The 12,293-nt window shown below is 32.0% G+C and overlaps 1 protein-coding gene across 3 annotated transcripts; it reads right to left on the bottom strand.

Annotated features, from left to right (window-relative positions):
• Positions 1-524: 524 nt before the first annotated feature.
• LOC140052202 (uncharacterized) lies at positions 525-12,293 on the bottom strand. Of its 3 annotated transcripts, none has more exons than XM_072097655.1 (16): positions 12,234-12,293; positions 8,339-8,890; positions 7,782-7,833; positions 7,080-7,144; positions 6,680-6,745; positions 6,224-6,574; positions 5,886-5,963; positions 5,627-5,737; positions 5,263-5,366; positions 5,025-5,095; positions 4,295-4,453; positions 3,687-3,898; positions 3,470-3,600; positions 2,992-3,117; positions 2,492-2,579; positions 525-2,375 (listed from the first exon to the last, which is right to left on the bottom strand). In XM_072097655.1, the coding sequence occupies exons 2-16, from the start codon at positions 8,877-8,879 to the stop codon at positions 2,287-2,289; spliced, it is 2,244 nt and encodes a 747-aa protein (XP_071953756.1). In that variant the 5' UTR covers positions 8,880-8,890; positions 12,234-12,293; the 3' UTR covers positions 525-2,286. The 3 variants fall into 3 exon arrangements, 2 of the variants coding, with proteins under 2 accessions (XP_071953756.1, XP_071953757.1); XM_072097656.1 differs by lacking the exon at positions 12,234-12,293 and adding an exon at positions 11,412-11,440; XR_011845591.1 differs by lacking the exons at positions 525-2,375; positions 2,492-2,579 and having other exon boundaries at positions 3,005-3,117; positions 3,470-3,622.

The raw sequence follows: 12,293 nt of genomic DNA, 5'->3' as shown, positions 1-12,293 counted from the left end.
TGCACACTCTGGTGCGATTAGTTTATCTTTTTTCTCTTCTTCTTAGAAAAAAGAGAGTACATACGTCACACGTGAATTTATTTTTAGATCTAAATAAAACTGTATATTTGTGTGATATAATTACCGATAAATTAAAATGTCAATACATTGTTCTGGTGACTTTTTTTCCCATGTCCTGGTTCAAATGGGTTCACATGGAGATTTCTGAACAATACGTACTGAAAGATGAATTTCTATTATTGCACCACTAATAATCCAAAATCTGTGATATATTTTTGAGTAGACTGCTGTTCTCTTTAAAATACTGTAGACCATTATACAGATTATTGAGTTGCCAATTGTCATATTCAATTGGAAACTTTTTGTTAAGTAAAGTACTCAACGGTAAAGTCCAATTGCATACAAAAATTGCAATATAAATTAATAAAGAAAATAAATTAGTAACACATCAGTTTCATGAATTAATGAATTTATTATTAATTTCATAGAAAATGTATCATGATACATTATCAACAAAAAAAATGGTTCACAATTTATTCAAAGTATATATCAATGATTTTAAACAGAAGTCAACATTGCATGTTCACATTAAATACACATATAAATATATTTGTACTCTGTATCAAAACATGTATAGTCCTTGCTATATATTTTGAAATTATAAAATCATACTTTTATTAACAATTTAGCAAATAAAACAAATCATTAAAAATACATTCATTCGACTGTAGTATTTTTAAAACGTACCGTGCTGTTTAAAAATGTATTAAGTATCGAGTCATATGGCCGAGCGGTTAAGGCAGGGGCGCCGTTTATCGTACCTAAAGAGCCAACAACAACATCGGCAAGGGTTCGAGGCCGACTCGCTCCTAGTTCTGGTGGTGGAACAAGTCTTCTCGGATAAGGACTATAAACCGTAGGTCCAGTGTACACAGTTATAACCTGTGTGTACTTTAAAGAACCCAGTTCATTATTCGAAAAAGAGTAGGGGTTTACCCCGGTGAACTGGTTCACACAATAGCCTCTGTATCAGGGGGATTACCACCTATCTGATAGGACAGTGATTGGCCCGGTTGCGTTCTGGATGGGAGACCATCTAGAAATCGTGGCGGGTGCTGTATATACTGGAGAGTGATGGTGTAATGGTAATATCGGACTAGCATGTGATAGGCATGGGTTCGAGGTTATCATACTAATTGCATCCTTAGGCAAGATGCTTTACTCTCATTGCCTAATCTGGTAGGCGCTGCACTGCTGGCTGCCGTGGGTCCGTGGAGGGCCTAATCCGAATTTCCTCACTGAGGACAAATATTAATACAAAATAATTTAAAGACATAAAATAAAATAAAATAAAATAAAAATAAATAAATAAGTACAATCAATGTATAAATCAATATTACTGTATTATCTTTGTTTATAAAGCCATTAAAACATTATTGGTTAATCTTTTAATAAATCAGATAAGTCAAATGTTCATGATCAATTACAGCAATTGTCCTTCAGGTCAAAGGTTAAAATGTATTTTAGTTATTGTATAAACTATCTGATTTGAATGAGATAATTATCTGTTAAATTCGAATGAGATAATTAATGGTTATAAACTGTTTCCACATGAACTTTATCGTTTAATTACCGATTAAATTTTATCAGTAACACAGCCTCATTTGGCTATTGACACATTAAATCCAATTCTAGTATGGAATGTTGATTGTTTAAAAAAAACCCTTTACATAATAATTGACTGCAGGAATTAATTAAAATGTGATTTGTACAATCTATTTTATATATAGATCAAGATCTGTCAAATAATCTTTATTCGATTCTTTTCATTGATTTTTGTAAGATTATCTTTTACCGAGTAAATTGACTAATTTTACATACACTACTGTAGTATAATGGTGAAATACACTACAGGATTTACAAAATTTAATTTTTATATAGTATTTGTCACAAATAATAAGCTCTTCAATAGTGAGCTATTTTATATATTTTCAGATATTACAGTACAATAGCAGCATTTCCCAAATTTAGACAATATAAGTACAGTTACAATATTTAAGATGTACAGTACAAAAAGACTAAAATATCTCTATCAATCAAATTGACACAGCATAGGCTGATTGGTATTTAATCCTTGTAAAATGAAGTAGAATAGTTTTATTATCTTACACCATTTTAAAATCCAGTTGGGAGCCACCGTTTGGGAGAATACTGAGTGGTTATTTTAAGTATACTTATATTTACAAAAAAATACCCAATTTGAACATCAGTTCCATCATGGAGTATCTACTGGTTTTCAGCTGTACATGGGCAAGACAGGCTGCTGTTGTGAAGACATTCTGGACATCTGAAGTGGCAACCACAGTTAGGGTCAACTAAAGATTAAAAAAAGAGTTCAGCTCAAAGTATCCTTCTTGAACAAAACAACAAAATCTAATTGTGAAATGTTACAAGATGAACACATAAAAATATAATAAACAAAATTGCTCACAATCAATGGGTTTCTGTATTCGGCAGCAAACGCACATTGTATCATCAGGGTTTGAAAATGGTGGAATGTCCTCTTTCTTCATGTGTTTCTGAAAGGAAACAAAACATTAAGAGAAACTACAGTTTGACACAACAACCTGAAATCATAGAATCTTAAAAGGTAGTAGGATCACAAAGGATGTGTATACAGGAGGCTTTTGCTTTTGTTATATGTTATACTGAGCACTGTGGGAGAACAGTAGTTTACTACTAAACAGGCTTCCTAGTATAAAGGCTTGGATCTTTTAAATAATTTACAAAATGTTGATATTTTAAAAATATTTTCCTATTATTACTGTTATAAACATCAATCAAAGTTTGAAAATGTATTGAAAGGGTAGTCGTGGCTAATCTTGGTTACAGGCTTGCCTCTCCCTCTAACCCTGAAGTGCCAATGCTGATATGGTAATCAAACTTCATTATACAGGTAAGGCTTGTTTTATTTTCAATGTTCTTACTTACATCTAGCAATGTAAATATGTCTTCAAAAGAGCATCTCTTCTTTCCAGACCTTTTTCTGACCAAACATCTTTCAACCACAAAGCATGCAAGTTCTTTTGCTATATCATCTTTGCCTTTCCAGATTTCCTGAAAAGTAAACAATGGATATAATAAGAGAACGTACCATTTTTGCTATAAATATAGCAATTTCCAAAAACACAAAAAACTTTCCATTGTAAAGATGAGAGAAAATAAGGATAAAAGACAGTCTACCTTTAATTGGACTTTAAAAATTATCATTTATTTAATCATCAACAAACACAAATCTGCTACAGATGAAATAAAAATTGACGAATATCAATATTCATGAACATAAGTTATTTTGTTGATGTACAGTATTAATACTAATTATTGGTTGTATATTTATATTGTTACTCTGTATGTTGCTCTATAATTTGTGGAAACAAATGTTATTATTATTATTAAACATCCCACATACTTTATCTATGAAGTTACAAAGCTCGTCACAATTTTCTTTTACATGTGTCTCTTTCAAAGATGCTAAAGATTCACACTCTGAACCTTCATCTTTCTGGTGGACAGGTTTACTTGTAAGGCAGCGAAACATTACTGCAAGAACAAATATACAAACCTATCATTGCTGCCATGCCATACAGGAATATACTATTTATAATAGCTAAAATTTAAAAACTTACAGACTCCAAACTGAAAGATATCAGATAATCGAGTAAAATGCCCAATGTTGTCTGGGTCTTTGTAACCAAGAGCACATGCATCCTGTATTCTTGTAATGTGTGTATGCTCTTCTGCTATTTCTTCTGCTACACCAAAATCTCCCAAGAAAGCATTAAAATTGTTGTCAACAAATATATTGTCATCTTTAATATCTCCATGTATAACATCTTGGCTGCAAATATATAAATATAAAAATACATACATTTAAACATTAGTATAATTTTTATAATTAGTAATTTAAAAATAATTCTTCAACCATATATTTTTGATATCTAATTGGTAAATTTGTTTTTGTCTTTATATGTGTATATTGATGTGTGCAATTTTTATTGTGTTATGTAAATCCCAAGCAATTCAGTTTGTTTTCTGTGATTTGTGGATATATTAAAATAAATAATAATAATAATAATTTGAGTATTCACTAAATAATTTTTTCTTTAGTGAATGTTTAACATTTTTTTTTTAATACAGTCAAATCTCCCAATACCAATTCATTTCTACCATTAAAAACACATTCCCAATACCAGACAAAGGTGTCCGGTATTAGGAGAGTTGACTGTATACTTACCCATTTCTTTTTTTGAAAGAGTTGTGAAAATGACACATGGCACGACAGATCTGATGTAGAATACACAGTCTGACTCGCCATGTCAAGGCAGGGTTACGATCATCAATGAGCCTTTTTAAATCTCCTTTCTCCATATATGGGTAAACAAGTGCTTTGTATCTAAAGAAAGAAAAATAAATGTGTGTAAACATTAAAATTACATGGTATTATGAAAGAAATGAATAGCCATAAAACAGGGTACAGGGTATTTTATTCAAATTATAAACATATAGATTTTTTAGCATTTATAGAAATTTATTTATTTATTTGAACAACAGAGGCAAACATGAAGTAATTACTAATTCAAAATAAAGAAAATTAATAGAAAATATGTTAAAATAATGTATTACTCTTGAAAGACCCCTTCCCTACGTTTTTTTAGATCTAATTTAAGGTCACAAACTACATTTAATGTAAAAATAAATACTATATGGTCCTATTGAGATAACTTTTTTCGTCTTTAAACGTTTAAAAATGTGAAAAATAAGTTGATTCTAATCTTTTAGCGGCCCGCTATAAATCCCAACATGCATTTTTGGTTTTATCCTGTAATTCACACACTTTCAATCGATTTACCATAAAAATTTAAGCCAAGGAATGATCTGGTTTAATGTTTTTAAAGTAATATATATGCATTATTTTTACAAAACGTAATAAAGGGGTCTTTAAATATTAAATGCAAATTACTTACTTTCCATCAAGACAGTACCCAATAACTGTCACTGCAAAACAATGCTTTGATATATCTACAGCGTATAATTCCTAAAATAAATTAGATTAGAACTAAAATTTGTTTGTGTAATTGTTTTCTGAATTTGTTCGAAATTGAATAAAATTCTGTATTAAAAATCAAAAGCCTTATTTTTCTAATAATTCTCCCATTACCAGGAAGATTCATCTTCCTCTAAAAGTTATAATTTTTATCATACTTTTTCAAATTGTATGTCCCCTTGTCCTGTAAATTTAGCTATGTCTTCAGAGTATTCTTTAATAGCTACTGTAGTTTCTTGCCCAGAAGGTAGTGTCAAACGTCCTAGAAAGGTAAACATTATTAATTACTTTTTACCATCTTTAAATAGTATTACAATGAAAGAACATTGACTCTGAATGTTGAGTAAAATCTAAATATATTCAGCCTGTGGAACATTATACAAACTGATGTTATATTCACCCTTATTTGTGTCTTTTCACAAAACTACTACACTTGACGTCATGAATACCTCCATGCTTGACGTCATACAGCATAGGGCCTACCACAACAAACAAAAGAAATTCTAATTCATCAGAAATTACCTTTGTAGACAGTACCAAAACCACCTTTTCCTATTTTCTTTTCCTCTTCCTTCATTTGTGCTATTTCATCTTTACTGAAACAATAGCACCTTTTGTCTTCACACCATTTCCCTTGTTGGAATACAAATGAAATTTAACATTGTGACATTTTAATCCAAAATACTAAAATATAAATTGGTATATAGCAAATAACAAATATAATTATGAAAACTATGCTGATTATTATGATTATCATGAATAGAAAAAAAAATGAATTTACCTGCTGCTGGTGTAGGTTTAAGGTTACGTGCACCTTCTGGAGATGTTGGTGGGAAAGATGACAATGATTTTGGAAAATCTGAAAAGTGTTAGAATTCTTATTATTATTATGTGATATTTATTGTATTGAAAACTGTAAAAAAAAAATGTATTAAGCATACTTGAAATACAGAAATGATAAATAATAATTTAACAGCTAAAGGATCACAACTAGAAGGTGAGCCTTGTCTAACTGGGTTCCTCAACCTAACTAAAAAGAGACACAAAAAAACAATAACACATTCAATTTTATTCAAACCAAGTCTTTAAAAAAGATGATTAAAAACGTTGATGACAAACCTATAGATAAATCCCTTTGTATTCCACTATCTTGGTTGTCTGTTACCGACATTTGACCTTTTATTCCCTCCTGTCTGTGCATTGGTGATTGTGACTGTAAGTCTGTGCCTGCTTGGTCCATTGAGTCTCGGGGTTCTCTTTCTTCATTCACCTTTTCCTGTTGGTCAGTTTGATCGTCAATTTCTGACTTGAGGTGCATTGGTTGGCCTTCAGCTACTGATGTTTGGTGTTTGTTCATTTTATCCTCAGGATGATCAGAAACCATTGATTGTTGGTCCTTCATTAGTTCTTCTTCCTTTGTTCCTATCTGTTGGCCAGACATTGGGTGGATACCTGATGGAACCAATCCAGCTAAAAATTAAATAAGTATTGCTGCGTTATTCAATATTATTATATCTTTAGTGAAAAATGTTAATAACTGATTATTTTAAAAAATATTTTAAAAAGTATGGTAACCTTGTTTTATATTCGCACTTGATGAACCAATTACAATGATATTATGATCCCCAGAAATCTTATATTCTGAAAATTAAAAGAATTATCAATCACATATTCGACACACAACCCACTCACAACTAAACATCACAAACAAATTACACAAAATATAAAATCACAACATTTATTTATTCTTAGTTGGTTATGATATCATCATCAATTCATATCATTTTTTTCTGTTAAGATAAGTTATGTAGGTTTTGTTTGCGTTTTGTTTTGGTTATTTTAAAAATTTAATTAATCATTCTAAGCCTCTTTGTTGTAGTACAGTTTTGCCGTGAAATTTAGTTATTAGGTTATCAATCGAAACTGATTGTATTTTTGCACCCATAATTATTTCTTTTTATATAAATTTTTATACCTGAATTAATCTTTGCAGAAGATCCATCATCACCATGTCCATCAGATGCTTTAGCAATAATAGGGCTGATTGTTTAGAAGAGAAAATAATATATACAAATGTTGTAGCAATAATAGACACACACATGCAACTTTGTACTACTAATAACTACTACTACTACTACTAATAAGGTGTAAATCCAAATAAATAAATAAAGTCAATAAATAAAAACATATGTGCTTGTGTACAAACAAAGCTTAGAGAAGGTCTCAGGGTTTCTCGAAATCTAGGTGTAAAATGCTTTTTTCATTTGATTTTTCTTTAATCAACCTATTATAACATATCACCAGAGTACTTTCTAGTATCAAAATGTCATTATATCAGTGATTAGTAAGAATTTCTTACTTAACAATCAATTGTTCTACTGTTCAAGTGAAATAATATGTGTAAAATATGAACACACTTGCTAACATTTAGGCCAACTAATGAAAAAAGTGTAGGCCTAATTGTATAAGGCAAAATATCTCACTTTATAAATTACAAAATAGGGCAATAAAAATATGTATAAATATAACTCTAGAAATGTATTTTAAAGGCAAACTATTGGTAGTCTACCACAGAAAATAGTAACTTGATGGTTTCCTTTTATCTTTTCAATCATTAATTTATTTATGTTAGAATGGCTTTTACATATTCATTAAAAAAAAGTAGCAAATACTGTACCTTGAACGTTTTGGTGTGATTTCTCTTTCTGGAAGTCTTTTATTCTCTTTTACTAAAAAATGTATAAAAATATACACTGTGGTAATCATCAAGAAAATACATGTGTGATAGTTAATAACAACAAATGAACAACTGGCTAGGTGAAAGAAAAAGTACGCTTTTGTAGTCCCACTAATATTGGTAATAACAAGGTTAACATTTAAAGGGTTCTGTGGAAATCATATCCTCTTGGCAACGATATTTCATCATTGTTCCATAATATTGTGGAAAGCAAGACAAGTTTTTGCCACATACATGCCCTTACTAATTTTAACTTGCCTAACAACATTTTATGAAAAAAAGCAGGTGGTGGTGGTTGGGACAGTTATTACAAGGACCTAGGACTTCCAAGAGTCACATCAGAACATTCTTCAATTCAAGTGTAATGGCATTACATAGTAAATCTAATCCTTGTTCATGGACTATAGCATCCTTTAAAAAATGATGGTCACAGGGACAAGTTTCAAACAATATTTTACTTTATAGTTGTGTTAATGTTACAAAAGATTTAAACTTACAGTACTGCTCCACACATTTCTTGGCTTGTATAAGATGAGATGTCTCCAGAACTTGTTTAAATTTGTTTAAAGCACTTTTGTCATTTCTTAAAATATCTCTATCCAAGAGATATTGCAGGCAGGCATATACACATCCTCTATCAATTTTAGCACCTCCTTCTTCTTGTCGGTACAAAAACATAAAACTTTGCCATTCATCAGCAGACACGGACACATGTTTACAAACACCGATGAGCATTCTTGTGAATGAGGATATCTCTGGCGATTTTTGTTTTGGTATTTTTCCGTCAAATCTTTTCCTGAATTCTACTTGTAAGTCTAAACGTCCCATGAATCCTAATGTCTCATACAGAATAGACCATTTCATCTCTGAAATTAACTTATTTTGTTTTAAAAGATGAAATATTCCTTGTGCAGGCCTGTCAAAGTAGTTTGCCTTGAGAATAGAAGATGTAATAAACCGTAAGCAGTGAAGCTCATCTTCTTCTGATATTTCATGAGACAACCAAACCAGAGCTTTGTTAAAAGCAGAATCAGCCATCTTCACTAGATCTAGAAAATACAAAAATATAAGTAGAAACAGGTTTCGGGAATGAGTGAGAGAGGGAGTGTGGGCGAGTGTCCAAGCAGTTAGCAAACTAATCCATAGTCATAATTATCGGCAAGGATTTGAGGCTTACTCGCTCTGTGGTCCTGGTGTTAAAACAATTCTTCTTTGTATGTACACACTTAATTTGTAAAAGAACTTCACCTTAAGATGAAGAAGTTACCACAGTGTACAGCCTCTGTTGTCGTGGACAGAGGAGAGAGTCCTAGAAATGACAGCAATGACATGACTCTTTTTAGTGGAGACGCAGCACATCATCATTATTATTATTGGGAAATAAGGTTTCAGCTAAAATTACACTTTTTGGCTTAATTGTATGTTGTTAAACAAGATATGTTTGTTATTTATGTAAAAACAATAAATTAACATCATGCCTAAATATTGTCTTAATTAAATCTATATTTACAATTTACAATTACTGTACTGTTATTTGATTTTTTTCTAAAAATTACAACTAGGCCTAATTTATTTACTGTAGGCCTAGCCTAGTTCCTGTTATATCTTATTTTATTTATGTACAAAGCAATTAGAATATGTATGTTCAAAGAAAGAAGGAATAACATTCAATCATCAACGATTAAAACGAGTGATTGAATGCGTTTGAGTTTCTCGGGCTAAAATATACCTGTACATTCACGGTCACAGTGCATATCGGCCGCCAGTCATTTCGGCCGCCGGTTATGGAACGCCTAAAATCATGAAACGCCAAAAAGGACAAAATATGTATTGTTCATTTCGGCCTCCACAATCGTCAATATTGTTAATGTATGGCACGCCTCAATTATAAAAAATGGTGTATACATGTGCCTATCGCCTGAATAGACGTGCGTATTCAAACAGCAAGCAACAAAAACGATCATACTTTTTGATTTGTATAGAGTTGCGCTATTTTACTATCATTCGCCGGCTTCTTCCTGAGCCCTACAACCTCTCAGCCCCCCCCCCCCCACCCCCCACCCACAACAACCACTGTGAAATAAAATAAGTCGTGTAGAAATACTTTAGTTAAAACTACTAAACTAATCCCCCCATAAGTCATAAATCGGCTGTGTGATTAAAAATAGTTGTTAGTAAAAATGATCATTATATGCGGATGGTTAAAAGGCGAGTTACTGAAATAAACCCCCGAATAAGTCATATTGGAGATGCGCCTTCTATGATCGTGCAGCTGTTTCCTCTAACAATGAGTTATTTTGCTGACGGGGTTTCCCCTTTTTAAAAAGCACGCACTTGTTAGTGTGTCAAATCATGGACAAAACACGTACGATCGTTGTCCATGGCCAGCTAAAGATGACGTCTATTACTAACAACCATACTTTTAAAACGTCTATAGGCCTCCTGCACATGTTTTTGTGAAACGATGTATATAATTTACGTATACTGTACGTAAATACTATAGTGTAGATTTTAATTTGAAAAATATCTTTTATTTCTTTATTTACAATAATCATTTAATGTAAATAATTAAGTAAGTAGTCTCACATAACATCCATACGACGTTCGTAAATCTAAATGTTTAAATATCAGTACCTCTTTGAGAATCGTATCCACCTTTATTATCCATACATTATTCTCACATCTATCATCATTGTACATCATAGACCTACTGTAGGGCTGGTAGATTGATTTATAACGGAATATTATCTATATACTTTATTATTATCCTAAACCATGCTCACGTCAGAGTGGCGGATATCGAATGCAAAAATCATTATCATGCATCAAATTCCTTTATTGCATAAACCTCATTGAGCTATCCACTTGCAGGTATAGAACGAGTTTCGTAATTAACTGTGCTACTTGTTTAAAGACCCCTTCCCTGCAATTTTGGACGTTTTTTGGAAAATAATACATATATATCACTTTAAAAACATTAAACCATGTCTTTCCTTGTCTTAAATGTACGTTTTATGGTAAATTATGATAAAAAGTGAGAAACAATGCACTACCTAAGTAGCTCGCGGCGATCGACCTCTCGTGGACGGTCTCAGGCCTAGCCTAGCTAGGCTTAGTTTTGTAGGCCTAGCTGGTAAACATCGGTAACGTACGAACATCGTACGCTAGCTATATACCTAGCCTGACGTTGTATAGTTGCTGCATTAATTATCTTTCTATTTTTGCCAGACTCCGTTGATACAAATTGGGGGAAACCCGGTATTTTCGCTGAAAAGTTAGGAGTCTTCCATTTGTTTTGGCTTCACGATCGATCGAAAAGTGGGCGAATTACAGGTGAAAAACAACAATATCAATCCGCGCGCAATGCATTTTGGGATTTATAGCGGGCCGCTATAATTATTAAAATCGATTTATTTTTCACATTTTTAACCGTTTAAAGACGAAAAAAGTTATCGCAATAGGACCATATAGTATTATTTTTACATTAAATATAGTTTGTGATCTTAAATTAGATCTAAAAAACGTAGGGAATGGGGCTTTAACTATTAGATTATTATTTATTTTCAAAACCTTAAACAACGGCATGCTAAAAGAACAGTCACATTACAATTCATTAAAACCTGTAAGATAAAATGGAAACACAAATTATTTATAAATAATGAGATAAATATTTATATTTACTGTACTTAAAAAATAACGATCGAGGTTTAAAAAAATGTCAAACAGTATTATTAGAAATTCCAATATTCAAAATTAACTAAAACATAATGAACGTTTTCATTAAAAATGTATCTAATGCGCCGTATACAAATTAGCGCGACCAAAATAAAACGCGACCGATATTTAAATGTAACTAATAGGATAAAAAGCGTATCTAGTGGCGCTCCATACAAAATACCGGATGTTTATTTTATCGCGACCGATTTCAAACGCGATCGATTTCATTGACACCATTTACACACGTCTATTCAGGCGATAGGCACATGTATACACCCTTTTTGACAATTAAGGCGTGCCATACGTTATTAACAATATTGACGATTCTGGCGGCCGAAATGAATAATACATATTTTGTCTTTTTTGGCGTTTCATGATTTTGGGCGTTCCATAACCGGCGGCCGAAATGACTGGCGGCCGAAATGATCAGACACCACATTCACTACAACCCGGAAACACACCTAATACTACCCTGTTGGCCTGTTGTAAGCCTAGGCGCGCCTAGGCTAGAGCATGGAGTACTCCATGGTTAGAGCCCTTTCCATTTCCTAACAAAAGTGTCACAGTAGTAATAGCTCTTGGGCTAGCTATCTAAAAATAACGTAGAACGTAAAATAAAAAACATAGTACTACTGTATACAGCATAAACCGGGTTAAGAAATAAAATTGACTTACTATTTCTAGAAACCAAACCTTGAATAACATTCTCTTACATCTCGCCGACCAACACCTCAA

This window comes from Antedon mediterranea, chromosome 6, assembly GCF_964355755.1.
Source record: "Antedon mediterranea chromosome 6, ecAntMedi1.1, whole genome shotgun sequence".
Lineage (NCBI taxonomy): Eukaryota > Metazoa > Echinodermata > Crinoidea > Comatulida > Antedonidae > Antedon > Antedon mediterranea.
This window is presented reverse-complemented; position numbering and strand designations above follow the sequence as displayed.